Source organism: Oryctolagus cuniculus, chromosome 9 (assembly GCF_051225735.1).
Source record: "Oryctolagus cuniculus isolate XC-2025 breed Fujian yellow rabbit chromosome 9, ASM5122573v1, whole genome shotgun sequence".
Taxonomy (NCBI): domain Eukaryota; kingdom Metazoa; phylum Chordata; class Mammalia; order Lagomorpha; family Leporidae; genus Oryctolagus; species Oryctolagus cuniculus.
The window spans coordinates 65,510,926-65,526,153 of record NC_142875.1 but is presented as its reverse complement, the minus strand read 5'-3'; the positions used below and the strand labels follow the sequence as shown (position 1 = coordinate 65,526,153).

At 46.3% G+C, this 15,228-nt stretch overlaps 1 protein-coding gene across 5 annotated transcripts in view; it reads left to right on the top strand.

Annotated features, from left to right (window-relative positions):
* RUBCNL (rubicon like autophagy enhancer) overlaps positions 1 to 15,228 on the top strand; it is a 43,948-nt gene that overhangs the window by 16,579 nt on the left and 12,141 nt on the right. For 2 of the 5 annotated variants that reach the window (XM_008259985.5, XM_089303668.1), the window contains exons 2-8: positions 2,839 to 3,494; positions 7,171 to 7,253; positions 7,867 to 8,074; positions 9,837 to 9,938; positions 10,410 to 10,470; positions 11,174 to 11,306; positions 12,896 to 13,041. In XM_008259985.5, the coding sequence (XP_008258207.2) occupies positions 2,966 to 3,494; positions 7,171 to 7,253; positions 7,867 to 8,074; positions 9,837 to 9,938; positions 10,410 to 10,470; positions 11,174 to 11,306; positions 12,896 to 13,041 (1,262 nt within the window). In that variant the 5' untranslated portion in view covers positions 2,839 to 2,965. Of the gene's footprint in view, positions 1 to 2,838; positions 3,495 to 7,167; positions 7,254 to 7,866; positions 8,075 to 9,836; positions 9,939 to 10,409; positions 10,471 to 11,173; positions 11,307 to 12,895; positions 13,042 to 15,228 lie in introns of all 5 variants that reach the window. The other 3 variants (XM_008259983.5, XM_008259984.5, XM_089303669.1) reach the window with 2 other exon arrangements.

Below are 15,228 nucleotides of genomic sequence, written 5' to 3'. Positions count from 1 at the left end.
AATTCCTGTTGATTGTGGAGGCAGGGCTGCCACTGGGGAGTGATGGTTGGGTGTTCAGGTGGGAGAAAATGGTGACTTAGACTAAGGTGCTGGCTGTAGCTGTGGATTTGAGGATGGGATAAAGGTGGAGAGCTATGGAAAGATAGCAGATGTGTTTCTGGAGATGGGAGAAACAAGAGAGGAGCAGGTTTGGGAGGAGATCGGGCTCTTTTCTGTGTTTCACATCGGAATGCCCTTTGAACCGATGTCAAATAGAAAGTAGGATAATGGTATCCTTGAGTTCAGGGGGAGGTCAGGAGTCCAGATATGCATTTGGGAGTTGCCTACACACATAATGATGGTATTTAGAGCTCTGGAATTGGCTCCACAGAGTCTCATAGTCAGCACTGTGCACATGTTTTGAAACCCTTCATAAATGGCTGAACCTGCCTAGATAGAGGGCTTCTATTTCTAGATTTCCCGGTGCTGGGCTCCCTCGCCTTTGAGGGTTGTTCCTCTGTTCCAGAAAGGAGAATAGTAAAAAGAAACATTTGCTGAACCTGTAGTTTTAATGACAAAAGGGCTTCTCATTTGCATAGCACTTGACATTTTAATTATCACCTTATTGACTAAAGCAAAAACCAAGCCTAAAGTGAGTGAATGGGGGGTGGATATTCAGAGTATCAGCTAAGGCACTGGTTAAGGTGACTGTATCCCGTACTGGAGTACCTAAGCTCAAGTCTGCTCCTCATTCCAGCTTCCTGTCAGTGTAGACCCTGGGAGGCAGCAGATGGTGGCTCAAGTACTTGGGTCCCTGCTACGCACATAGAGCCCTGTACTGAGTTCCTGGCTCCTGGCCTAAGCCCTGGCCTTATCGCAGTCATTGTGGGCATTTGAGAAGTGAGCCAGTGAATGAGAGCTCTGTTCTCTGTCTCTGCCCTCAAATAAACAATTTTTTTTTTTTTACAAAGCAAGTGAACCACCTTAAAGATGAGTCTAGATTCATAGTGTATTCTTCAACTATTATAAATTAATAATATGAATTGCTATTTCAATATAAATATTATATAAGCCAATGTAAGTTACATGAAATGCGGTACTGCTGGTCAAGCCACTTGCCTACTTTGTGAAAATGCTAATACAAACTAAATAAAAATTTTAAATGGACGAACATGCATCTTTGCTTCCAGATAGTAGTCCTACTTTGGATTTAACATTTAATTTAATTTTTTAAAAGATTTTATTTATTTGAAAGTCAGAGTTACACAGAAAGAGAGAATGAGAGGCAGAGAGAGAGAGAGAGAGAGAGGTCTTCCATCTGCCAGTTCACTCCCCAGGTGGCTGCAACAGCCGGAGCTGCACCGATCCGAAGCCAGGAGCCAGGAGCTTCCTCTGGGTCTCCCACGCGGGTGCAGGGGCCCAAGGACTTGAGCCATCTTCTACTGCTTTCCCAGGTCATAGCAGAGAGCTGGACTGGAATTAGAGCAGCCAGGTCTCGAACCAGCACCCATACAGGATGCTGGCACTGCAGATGGCAGCCTCACTCGTTATGCCACAGCGCCGGCCCCCAACATTTAATTTTGTTGGAATGATTTTGATATTTGGATGTTTTATATTTTTTTAAAGATTTAATTTATTTGAAAGAGTTATAGAGAGAGGTAGAGGCAGAGAGAGAGGTCTTCCATCCGCTGATTCATTCCCCAGATGGCCACAATGGCCAGAGCTGTGCCAATCCGAAGCCAGGAGCCAAGAGCCAGAAGCTTTTTCTGGGTCTCCCACGAGGGTGCAGGGGCCCAAGGACCTGGGACATCTTCTACTGCTTTCCCAGGCCACAGCAGAGAGCTGGATCAGAAGAGGAGCAGCCGGGACTAGAACCGGCGCCCATATGGGATGCTGGTGCTTCAGGCCAGGGCTTTAACTGGCTGCACCTCAACACCAGCCCCAGATGTTTTATATTTTATGTGATTTATTAGTTAGGATGCCGGCACTGCAGGCGGTGGTTTTACTTGCTACGCCACAGCGCCGACCCCTGTAGCTGATTTATTTTTTTGACTCAAATCAGCTAAATTTACTGTGCTGTACAGAGCAAAATACAAACTTTTCCTTTTTTTTCTGTTTTCTGTCTCCCCCCAGTAATTTGCAGTCTAAAATATGATTAATCCCTTATCTATCTTTTAAAAATATTATTTATTTGTTGACTTTCATTTTTATTAGAAAGGCAGAAAGAGGGGCAGAGAGAGAGAGAGAGAGAGAGATCTCTCATCTGCTGGTTTATCCCTCAAATGCCTGCAAAAGCCAGGGCTGGGTCAGGCCAAAGTCAGGAACTCAGTCCAGGTCTCTAAAGTGGGTGGCAGGGACCCAAGTACTTGAGCCATCATCCGCTGCCTCCCAGGGTGTAGGCTATCAAGAAGCTTGACAGGAAGTGGAGGAGCCTAGACTCAAACCAGCTACTCTAATATGGCATGCACAAGTCCCAAGTGCAACTGAACAACTGTGTCAAATGCCCACCCTTATCTTTAAAAAAAGTTGTAACTTTTTAAAGTATTTATTATCAGACGTATAAAACTTGTACATATGTATGGAGTACTGTGTGGTGTTTCAATACATGCATATACTGAGTGCTGACCAATCAGGGTAAATATATATATATATATGTATCTCAAACATTCGGCATTCCTTTGTGATGAAAACATCTGAAATCCTGTCTTCTAGTTTATTTTTATTTTATAGAGAAATATAAAGTACATTACCTTTGCTGATAGTCACCCTGCTGTGCAATAAAACCCTAGAACTTCTTACGCCTGTCTTGCTGTAACCTTGGACCCATTATTTATCTTGAATGACTTTTGCTCCTTGCAGGGAATTTCTTCAGACCTTTGGCTGGCCATGTGGCAAGTTCAAGTTCCTCATCAAGTAGTGCTACAGCCCCCAGAGAACTCCTCCCGTCAGTCCTGACCGCTCTCACCGCAGCCCCGAGCCTGGCAAGATGGTGTCCCAGTCCTCAGGCCAGCAGGATGCCCCTGTGGACGCCTGGGAAGGGATCGGCGGAGCCTCCAGCGACGCTGATGCTTCCCCCAGCCTCCTGGGCGCCGAGCAGCCCCACTGCCAGTTAGATGTCAGGTTCACGAGGCACAGGGCGGCCTGGATTAACCCCCAGTGTGTGCGGCAGCAGCTGCAGGACTCGCCTTCCCAGGTGCCGGCGGTGGGGAACAGCGCCAGCCACGCGGCGGCAGATGCTGCCCCTCCCTCGGACCCGTCGCCGCCGCCCCTCGGGGGCGCCCCTGAAGAGACAACGTTTTCTGAGGACGCTGCAGACTCCACAGGCAGTGCCTCTGCCCGTGGCTCAGGCATGAAGAGCGGCGGCTTCTCTTGGACTGAAGAACGGGTGGCTCCCCCAGGGTGTTCTCGTCATGCGTCTTTCCCGACGAGTTCTAGGATTTTGGCCACGTCTGCGTGTCCCGAGGTTGACCGTGCGTTGTTGGAGCCTTTGCAACTGACAGTTTCTGCTGCTGAAGGTAGTGCTGGTTCGAAGACTTTCCTCATTTCTGTCTGTCCACACACTCGGCTTCCCCTCCATCTAAAGCCTGCCTTAATGTCTTCTCTAAGAGAAAAAATAATTCACAGATCTCTTCTTTCACCAGAAGTCTGTACTAGCTGCCTTAATAGTATCATCAGCCCAGACACCGGGCTGGACACAGCAGGGGAAGCCAAGAATTTGCTCACTTCTTAGGCTGCAGGGAAATGTTATTAGTATGGCTGCTGATCGACGCCTTGTGCCCGCTTTGGTCTGGTGTGTGCCTTCAGGGACTTAACAGTCAGTTCAGCTCTCTGCAAGGGGGACCATGCGGAGCCCTCTCCATTCAGGATGGGTGATGGAAGGTGTGTCCCCATGGCTTGAAGGGGTTCCAGTTCACACCTCTACCTGCATGGGCAATGAGCTCGCCTCATCTGTTGTGTATGCCTATGCAGAGGGTGATGAGAAGACAAGATTTAAAAACAACACCTGTGATTTCCCCCCAATGACTATATAAAATTCCTAAAATAAGATAATGCACGCAAAGTGCCTGCCACTCAAGAATTCTGCTGTTTGTGGTGTGCTTAAGTATTTATTATATTCATGCTTTCAATTGTTTATGTCTGAACTCTAGTTCAGTCCAGGTTTTTCTTTGAAAACATAAATTTTAGAAGCTGCCCATATATATTTCTACATATTTATTTATTTAAAAGGCAGAGTTACAGAGGTAGAGGCAGAGAGAGAGGTCTTCCAGCTGCTGGTTCACTCCCCAGATGGCCGCAACGGCCAGAGCTGCACCAATCTGAAGTCAAGAGCCGGGAGCTTCTTCGGGGTCTCCCACGCAGGTGCAGGGGTCCAAGGACTTGGGCCATCTTCTACTGATTTCCCAGGCCACAGCAGAGAGCTGGATCAGAAGTGGGGCAGCTGGGACTCGAACCAGTGCCCTCATGGGATGCTGGCACCACAGGCGGTGGCCTCACTTACTACTCTACAGCGCCGGCCCCTTTTTATTTCTTGTTAACAGGAATCCATCTTTCCTTATGACGCAGATTTGGGGTTTATTTCAAGCATGGGAACTGTTTGAAAAATCAAAGATGGTAACAACATTTAATACGTTACTAATAGCTCAAGAAGAGCAGTCCTGGGCCAGTTTTTTGATGTGCTAATTTTTAAAAAAGATTTATTTATTTATTTGAAGGTCAGAGTTACAGAGAGAGAAGAGACACTCTCTCACAAACACATGCACGTGCGCGCGCACACACACACACACAGAGTTCTTCCATCTGCTGGTTCACTCCTCCAAATGGCCTCAACAGCCAGGGCTGGGCCAGGCTGAAGCCAGGAGCCAAGAGCATCTTCCAGGTCTCCCATGCCGGTGCAGGGGCCCAAGCACTTGGGCCATCCTCTACTGCTTTTCCAGCCCACAGCAGAGAGCTGGATTGGAAGAGAGGCAACAGGGACTGGAACCAGCACCCATATGGCTTTTTTTTTGTTTGTTTTGACAGGCAGAGTGGACAGTGAGAGAGAGAGACAGAGAGAAAGGTCTTCCTTTTGCCGTTGGTTCACCCCCCAATGGCCACCGCGGCCGGCGCTCTGCAGCCGGTGCACTGCGCTGACCCGAAGCCAGGAGCCAGGTGTTTCTCCTGGTCTCCCATGTGAGTGCAGGGCCCAAGCACTTGGACCAATCTCCATTGCTCTCCCTGGCCACAGCAGAGAGCTGGCCTGGAAGAGGGGCAACCGGGACAGAATCCGGCGCCCCAACTGGGACTAGAACCCGGTGTGCCGGCGCCGCAAGGCGGAGGATTAGCCTAGTGAGCCGCGGCGCCGGCCCCATATGGCTTTAACCTCCTACATACTGGTCCCTCGATGGGTTAATTTTGAGATAAGAACCAGATTTGAGTAAAACCACACTCCTTACAGGCCTTTTTATCTATCTTCATTGACCTTCCTGGGTAGTTCTCAGGATAAAGTTAGTGGTTGCTGTGAGGTTGATCTGTTATTGGATTGTGCATCCCCCATCCCCCACTCCCCCGCCCCCACAAACAGTGACAAGTTACAAACTCACTGACTGAAAAGGATCTTTGAGCCTGGTCTGCCGGGCCACAAGTTTCTTGTTGATCCCTCTGCAGAAGGTGGCTGTGCAACTTAAAATAACCCTGTGCCTTTAACTTTCTCCCAAAACAAAAGCAAGGATTACAACCCCTTTTGTGCGAATACAGGCACTCCTAGAAATCCTTCTCAGGGCCTTTCACAGCCATCTGTGTCCTAAGAATATCTTTTACATTTAGTGAGGGGATTGATTCCGTGGGAGTAAGGAAGGGAAGTCCTGAGTGACCTGGCTCTTCCTTTCTTTGCTGTGGGGCAGGGATGGGGAGAGCAGGCGGTGGCTGGTCACATGTGGATTCCTCTGTGATTTTGCTGCATTTCAAATGGCAGCAGCAGGTTTTCCTTTCCTAGAAAATGTGGTAGGAGGAGAAAGACGATGTACGTGTTTCCTGAGGCTGTAGGAAGCAGTTCTACAGCTGCTTCTATTTGCAGAGGACCTACACGTTCCTAAGGCACTTTCACGTTCCTAGCCCCCCTTGATGTCCTACTAGGCAGTTACCCTGATCTGAGAGAGAAGAAGGTTCAGATGCAGAATAGCCTGTTCATGGAGAGCTGGACCTGGAATCTATTGCGACTTGACTGTGATTTTCTGATAAGCTTAGGATCCACAGATTAGGATCTGTGCGCCAACTCCTTCCTGCTGCCTCTTTTTATGAACAAAGTTTTGTTTTGTCTCTAGTTGGTGCTGCACTACTGTGGCAGATGGAGTAATTGCAATGGATGCTATACGAACTTCAGGCTCTACAATATTTACTGCCTAGTCGGCCAGCCCCAGCTGGTTTCTGAAGCTATGAGGACCAAAGTGTGCCGTGCATCCGCTGCTTTCTTGAACACGAGGCTCGGGATTCAAGTGAGCCTGCTTGCCTCTCTGCTGAGCCTTCTGAGAGCTGCACGTGCACCACGGCGTTTGCGACATTGTGTTCTAATGAGCAGACCCGGACAATTCAGCTCTTGTGGTGGCCATAGAAACTTTTGCATTAAATTCTGCACAAAGAGAAACCGCACAACAGAAACTGCTTGTTCTGATGGTGGTCGTTGCCACTAGTGGAGTGGCTTATGGGTGCAAGAAAATAGGAAGTCAGCAGAATATAGCTTCTGCAATTTCTTGTTTTTCACTGGAGGAAGATTGTTTCAAAGAAGCAGTACAAACATTTTCAGATGGGTTTGTTTCTGTGGACAGGAAGTTTGGGGTCACTCACAATGATTTGGAGAACTGATCCCATAATACTTATGGCCCTGCTTTTGCACTGGTCCTTCTCACTGTTCCCCATATCCTGTAGCTATTTCCCATGATCCTCTTCCTACCCATGATCCTCTTCTCTTCCTATTCCATTCCAATGGTTCTCCCAGTGACTCCACAGCCTCTCTGAGAAATAATCAGCAAGGCAGTATGTGCAGGACCTCACATCACAAGGGACTTTCTTTTTCTGTCATCCTTGTTTTGTCCAGAATTGTGTTAGGTTGTCTTTTATTGAACAGTATTTGAAAGCTGCTTCTTAGAATTGTTTTGTTTTCTTAGATAAACTTTGGACTTCCATTTCTCCATTTTTAATAACTTGCTACATTAGCAGGTGCTGTTCAAGTCAGTAGAAGAACCATTTCTTTGAATTCCTTCTCACCAGAGGCATTCATGCTGCCTGTTGATGTAGAAAAGGTAAATGTTAACATCGTCTCTTTTTTTTTTCTTAACTACAGGGTAAACCTCACCTTGATGAGGCATGAAAAATAGGTTTTGTTTCAGTATTTGATTTGTAGAGGCTGCTAGGCACGCTGCATTGAGAAGGGTTCCAGGGCAGGATCTGTGCTCAGCTGGAAGGTGTTCTGTGACCGATGAATGAGTCGGCCATTGGGCCACCATCCAGCTAGGGTTTTGTATCACCAGAGATTCTACCCAGTTGGCTGCTGGTGAGAGTGGACTAAATCTACGTCTCTGGATGATGTGGGCTGCAAGCAATGCAGTGGCCTACGAGGGGTCACCAAAGGACTCATGGGAAATGTGCATTATGAAAAAAAACTATGCATGGGTTTCACGTAAAATTTTAATTCTAAAATAAACTTATCTTTTGGTTTCCTCTTCCATTAATTTTTTTGGGAAGAACCTCATATCCTTGTGGAAAGTTCTGTTAAGTGAGCATTTATATTTATATGCATGAACACTATTGAACTCAGACTGGTTTTGGAGCTTATTGATGTTTCAAATCTAATATACTCTCCATGAAAAAAAATATTGATTATGCTTGTATTTCCATTGTTTTTTTTTCTTGCAGGAAAATGCCCACTTTTATGTGGCAGATGTGATTATATCAGCAATGGAGAAGATAAAGTATAACATCATGAGTCAACAGCAGGCAGAGAGCTGGATTGTCGAGGAAGCCGGTGCTTCGCTTGAGCACAGAGAGGCTGACCCTGAAGCAACAGCTCCTGACACGAGGGAAGAACCCAGCTCTTCCACTTCTTCAGACAGTGGCTATGAAGGCAAGTTGGGCACATATGAGAAAGCTTTATTTGATAATCTCCCACATCCATCTCCTTCTGTGTCAAAACTGTGTGTGTGTGTGTGTGTACTTGGTCTAAAACTTCTTAATTTTATTATTTATTTATTTATTTATTTGAAAGGCAGAGAGAGACAGACAGACAGACAGAAACAGATTTTCCATCCACTGGTTCATTCTCCAGATGCCTGCAATAGCTGAGGCAGGGCTAGAGCTGAGGACAGGAGCCTACAATTCAACTTAAGAGCTTGCTCCCCGATGTGGGTAACAGAAATCCAGTTATGTGGCCGTTGCCTGTTGCTCCCCCGGGTGCACATTAGCAGGAACCTGGAGTCAGGAGCTACAGCCAGAAATTGAACCCAGGCACTGCAGTATGGAATACTGATATCATAACTGCTGTGTTAAATACCCGCTCCCTAAACCTTTTTGAGCAAACTATAAAATCGTCAACATTTCTGCCGTTTTTCTTCAAGATGGTTATGTTCCATCCAGTTGTGAGATCCTCTGTTTTGTGTTACATTTTATTACACTTTATCTTGCTTTTATCTCTCTCTCTCTTTTTTTTTTCCAGCAGTTTAAGTCTTCTTTCTTCCCTTGTTTTCTGTCACACAGCATTTTCCCAGCTCTTCACAGAGTCTCTTCCGTGTGGTTCTTTTTCATTCATTCAACAATGAGCCTGTGTTGTGATGGGTGCTGGGCAGGAGCAGAGCCCAGGAAGTGCTCCCTCCCTCCTGGAGCCTCTGCACAGGAGGGGTGCGCAACGAGGGGTGACTGGCAGAGCAGAGACAAGGGTCCAGTGGTCACCTGGTAGGAGCAGCTCCTCTCATTCTGGGCCAGGGAGTTCTTCCCTGAGGGCAGGGTATTTCTTAAGCTGACTGCTGAAATCAGGGTGTGCCACACATTCTTACCATTTTCTAAATGTGAGTCCTGCCTCCAGTCCTACTGTTTTCCTATATATTTGCTTCCTGGACAGTTTTAGTCACTAGACATCTTTAGTTCTTCCCTGCCAGTTGATGTCGCCCCAGGCTGTTGGCGGGCCTGCACCCCTCTTCTCAATGTTTGATCTGTATATGGCCAGGACCTGCTGAGCTTGACCATGGGTTGGACCCCAGGACCTATAACCTAAAGTGGCTAAAAGCACTCCATTTTCTCCGTCACTGGTGGATTCATGCCTGCAGCACACAAGTGGGCACAGTCGCCCTCCAGCTTAGCACATCTGAACTATTGTCTCCATCACTCCCTCACAACCCCCTTCCTTCCAAACCAAAGTAATGAAACTCAAAAGTAAAGATTGTTTTTCTATATTTGTACCTGCAAAAAATTTATTTCCCTAGAAGGCCACACTCCCAGGCTCTGGGCTGGCAGGGATTTGGGGGGAATGTTATTCAACCCTGTACAATATCTATGTTTCCTCGTACTCTTTGCTTTACTGTGAGCTAATGTTGTTTGTTATCCCATTCCATTAAAAAAAAAAAAAAACTTGGTAATAGGGAAAATTTTAAATATACCTAAATGTAGGTAGATAGATGATTATTATAAATTATATATTTATCAATCTGTTTTATTTAATCATAGAGGACATAAAAACAACACAATATCTTCTTGCAGTGTTTAATTCCTGAAGCTGGACTCTAGGATTCTTGTGGGGTAACTCCTCAGTCCTTTCTATTCCCTGATTTCACTGTAGGTTGTGCCGTGTCTCTTTCCTTCTTGCTGGAGAAAACTCCTTTCCCCTCTTTTTCCAGGCTGTGCTGTGTTGCAGGTCAGCCCAGTGCCTGAAACACCTGCTTTCTCTGATGTGGTGAAAGAGGCCTGCAAATGTGACTTTGATGACTTTGTTATTTTAGGTAAGATGTGGAAACTTGCTGGATGTGACCGACTTGCTCCCTGCCCCGTGCGCATACTTCCATGCATCACACACCATAGCTCATGATCGTGGCATTGGAGGAATCTTCTCCCAAGAGCAGAAGAGGCCCCTGATTAAAAATAATAGCACGTTGTTCTCATTTCAAATGTCTTGCTAGAGAATCTCTCATCTCATTTGTAGAATTGAATGAAAAACCAGATATTCAATTATGGTCTGATACCTGTTTGGCCTCTGAATTAAATTTTGGTGAAATGTCAGGTGAAATCCCATCTTTGTTCATTATCTGTAGTCTCATAATACAAACACAAAAGAAACCGAAGCATGAAGATACTGAATCATTGGTTCTTTCTGAGGTGCAGGGAGCTGTCTTTGTGTTCTTTTTCTAAACTTGACTGTGTTTCAATGGAACAGCCTGGAAGGCATCATTTCTCTTTCTTTTATCTTCCCACAGAACTTGGAGAGCTTAATGACATCATAGAAACCTGTGGATGTTCCTACAGCTCCTCTAGGAGGTATCTGTCTTCCAAGTACACCTGCTCGTGGACACCTAGGCGGTCTCTTCTGTGGCCCTGTGAACACTGCACCTCTGACATTCTTGGCCAAGTTCAGCCAGTTCCATTGATAGAGATTATCACCTGGAAAAGGAATGATCACCCCCAAAGTTTCTATGGCATATATGTCATATAAATGGCTTTTGTGTACACACTCATGGACAGGGCTGAACAACTGTTTAGATATATAAATGTACTTTTTTTTTGTCTATTTAAAATTTTATTTAAAGTATACAAACTTCCAGTACTTCATATATACAAACTTAGGAACAGAGTGATTCTTCCCATCCTACCCTCCCTCCCACCTGCACTCTCTCCTTTTGAACTCCAATTTATGGACATAGAAACCAAGGCATGTAAAAGATGTGTCTCAGGTCACAATGCTGTTAGAGTCAGAAGCAGGCCTTGAACTCGGGTCTCCTGGCTCCAACTCTAGTGCTCTTTTCACTATACCTCCAACTGTTAGTACCCGTAATAAATAAAAGGCTCTATTAACTGAGCATGGAGAACTTGGAGTGGACATCTGGTGTGCGAGGGAGGGTCTGACACAGTAGCAACCTCCTCTGACTTGGGGGGTGGGAAGAACAGTAGAACAGCCCAGGAAGACCCCAAACATACTTTTCATGAGTCTCCATGTCCAGTTTTTGCATCTCTTACATTTCAGCTTCACTTATGAGCCAGGCTTCAATTCTGCCGAACGGTTAGCCAAGGAGTTGTACCAAGTGTTCCGGAAGTGCTGGATGTTGTCGGTGGCTAATTATCAGCTTGCAGATTCCCTGAATGCAGCCGGCTCCATAGTAAGTCTCAAAAGAGCTTGAGTCTAAAATTGCTAAAGCCCCATTTTGCCTGGCCCATTTAGCTCAAACTCATGTTTGCTCTATGGTCGCTGTGGGTTGGAGGAGACAACCCAAATGACAAAACTGGCAGGCAGAGAGTGCTGGTTATGGTCCCAGGGCTGTGCTAAGCAGTCCTCACTGTCATCCTCAGATGTATGCTGTTAGGTGGATGCCACTGGTATTTTTTTTTTTTTTTTTTAGATTTATTTATTTGAAAGTCAGAGTTACAGAGAGAGAGAGGAGAGGCAGAGAGAGAAAGAGAGGTCTTCCATCCGCTGGTTCACTCCTCAGATGGCCACAACGGCTGGAGCTGCGCCTATCCAAAGCAAGGAGCCAGGAGCTTCTCCTAGGTTTCCACGCGGGTGCAGGGGCCCAAGGAGTTGGGCCATCTCCCACTGCTTTCCCAGGCCATAGCATAGAGCTGGATTGGAAGTGGAGCAGCCGGGACTCGAGACAGTGCCCATATGGGATGCCGGCACTGCAGGTGATGGCTTTACCTGCTATGCCACAGCGCTGGCCCTGGTATTTTTATTTTAAAGTGGTGGACCCAAGCCCTCAGCAGGACGGGTCCATGTGGACTGCCTGACTTGAAATACACGCAGGTTCCCTTGTAGGCCATTCTGCTCTCTGAGAGCACGCAGTCTTTCTGTGACAACGAGAAAGGAAAAAAGCAGTCTGGAAGAGCAAGGAAGGGAGTGTTTGATTTTACCAGGGGAACATGGAAAGGCTGACTGGAAATCTCTAGACTTGAGCCAACTCTTGGGGTGGGCAGCACTGTAGCAGGTAGACGTAGGGGGCAGAATGACTCTGGCGCTGGATTGTTTGTGTGCGTGTGTGTGTCTAGGAGTGGGGGGGTGTTGATCTTCATGGAAATAAGGCTTGAATGGTAGTTTCCGATTTGTAGAGGCTGTGGAATGCTAATTTGGTGAGTTTGGGTTTTAAATGAAAATAGGAAAGTGGTATGGATCAGAGGGGAGCCACCTGTGTATTTATAAGCAGGACAGTGTTCCTAACAGAGCTGCTTCTGGGGAAGAGGCACAACAGGGTTGGCCCTGGCGCATGTCAATCTGTTGACTAAGGCTGAGGCTTCTGCTGCTCATGAAAGTTCAGATGGGTTCACAACGTTGTGACTTTTGGAAGATTGCAGAGTGCAGATTTTCAGATTAGGGATGATCAGCCAGTAAAACCTATGCAGATATTCCAAAAGCTGAAAAAAATCCAAAACACTTCTGCTCCCCAGCCTTTCAAATAAAGGCTAGCCAACCTGAAATCCGGCTCCAAAGGACCTACTCATGGAAAGTGGAGTCTGGAAGCAAATGAACCAAAAATACTAAGACGAGCAATCCCGCTGGGTGGTGCTGGAAGCCGCTCTTGGGCAGATGGCTTTAGGGATGAGGCGGGCTCTTGCCATGGCTTTTGGTTCAATTGGAAGCAGTTGTAATTTTCACAGTATATGTTCATGTGGGAAACACATTTGAATGTTCTTTTCATCTAACTTCTTGGAAAATGCTCATTTAACTTGTTCCTGAATCCTCTGATGTGTTGTTCAGGTGGTAAATGAAGATCGTGTTCGACAAGACTTTGAAGCCAGTGTGGATATAGTCGAGGAAATTAAACTTAAGTCTAGGATCCGAGGGATTGAAGACTGGGCCCCGCCTAGATTTCAAATCATATTTAACGTTCATCCACCACTCAAGTAAGTGTGGGCCCTGTGTGGGCCTCCAATTCTCTCAAACAGGTTGTGACGGGTCCTACCTGACTCTTTAAGGAGGTAAGAGAAGGAAAAAAATCCGCTGAGCGACACATGAAAATTCATTTTAGGAAAAGGAATACGGGGCACATTTTTCTGGCCCAGCTTTCTTGCCACCTTGTTTATTCGTGGGCTTTTAGGGACTGTGTAGTTTTACCAAGTCGGGAATGTATTTCTGCATCCCTAAGTATGAATATTACATGCAACTGAAAATCCTGAAAGTTCTGAAAGACAAATAGCTAAGATGGCACACACACAAGAAGGATCTAGCTGTTGATCTGTGTGTGTCTTCAAAAAGACCACGGCAGGTTGAGTTCAAAGGAACTTCAAGGTGGGTGTTGGGGCAGTGATTAAGCACCTGCTACCTGCACTGAGGGGTCTGCTTCAAGTTCCAGCTTTCAGCTAAGGCACATCCCTGGAGGCCATGGGTACTCAAGACCTTGAGACCCTGCCATCCACATGGGAGACCTGGATGGAGCTCTTGGCTCCCGGCTTTGACCTGGCCCAGCCATAGATGGTGTGGGCATTTGGGGAGTGAATCAGTGGCTGGAAGATCTCCCCCTTTCTCTCTGTCACTCTGCCTTCCAAATAAATAAATACATGGTTTTTTTTAAGGTAGATTTATTTTCATACAAGAAAATTTTAAAATTCCTTGCATCATCTTGTCACAAAACATTTTCCACAAACCTTTTGAAGTATCCTCATGTGTGTTTATTTCTCCATGTGTATTTAAACTAGCATTTCAGTTATATTTGTTCTGAGTGTATATGATGAGGATTATAGACAAAAAGGGTTTTTTTAATTTGTTTATTCAAAAGGTAGAATTATAGACAGTGAGAGAGAGGAAGCCAGAGAGAAAGGTCTATCCATCTGTTGGTTCACTCCACAAATGGCTGCAATGCCTGGAGCTGGGTGGATGATCTGAAGCCAGGAGCCAGGAGCTTCTTCCAGGTCTCCCACACAGATGCAGGGGCCCAAAAACTTGGGCCATCTTCTTTTTTCTTTTTAAGATTTATTTATTTATTTATTTATTTGAAAGTCAGAGTTACACAGAGAGAGGAGAGGCAGAGAGAGAGAGAGAGAGAAAGAGAGAGAGTTTGGTTCACTCCCCAAATGGCCGCAACAGCCGTAGCTGCACCAATCTGAAGCCAGGAGCCAGGAGCTTCCTCCTGGACTCCCAGGAGAGTGCAGGGGAAACCGGCACCCACATGGCACGGCGGCGCTTCAGGCCAGGGTGTTAACCTGCCCCAGGCCATCTACTGCCTTCCCAGGCCATAGCCTAGAGCTGGGTCGGAAGAGGAGTAGCCAGGACACGAACCAGCACCCATATGGGCTGCCTGTGCTGCTGGCGGCAGCTTGGCTTACTACCCCACAGCGCCGTCTCTGACAAAAAGTTTTAACCCAAGACAACCCTTCCTTTCCTCTTGGTTTGTATTTAATTTGGCCTGCAAGCTGCAGGGAGGGGACTGGTGAGGGCTGGCTCGCTGTTTCCCGTGGAGGACCCTGATATCTTTTGGTCTTTTTCATTTGCAGAAGGTCTCTGGGGTTGCTTGAGAACAAGAGTTCCCTCTCTAGACATTTACTGGGGTGGGGGTGTGGGGGGCGTCACTTCCATTAGCATGGGGTATCTCCAGGGCCTCTCTAAGGTACATGAGCTGAGATTTAGCATATTTTTACCTAGGCCACTTTTGCTGACCCTGAACCGTATTTAAATTTTACAACTTTCTCCATATTTACAAATCACATGTAAATTCACGGCACTGCAGCTCAGTAAAAACATTTCAGTGGAGTATCTCCCACTGGAACTGTTGACTGCCTGGTTTCACAGTGCCTCTTACTTGCCTCAGTTTCTTTGGATCAGTTTGTGGACCTCCCAAGCACATCATCTATTGGTCTCCCTGAATTGTCCTCTGTTATAAGTCTCCAGTTTTTTCTAGAGATGGGACTCCGTGCATGGGCAGTAAGATGGAGGAGCTGTTTGTGATACCGTCTTTCATTTGGGGATATCAAGCTTTTAAAGAATTCTAGAAAGTTCTACAAAGACCCAGAGGTTTCAACTGGAAAATTGTATGGGGTCAACATAATTTTTTTTCCCAAATGAAAAATGAAATGATTCAAATAGAGGCTCTGAGC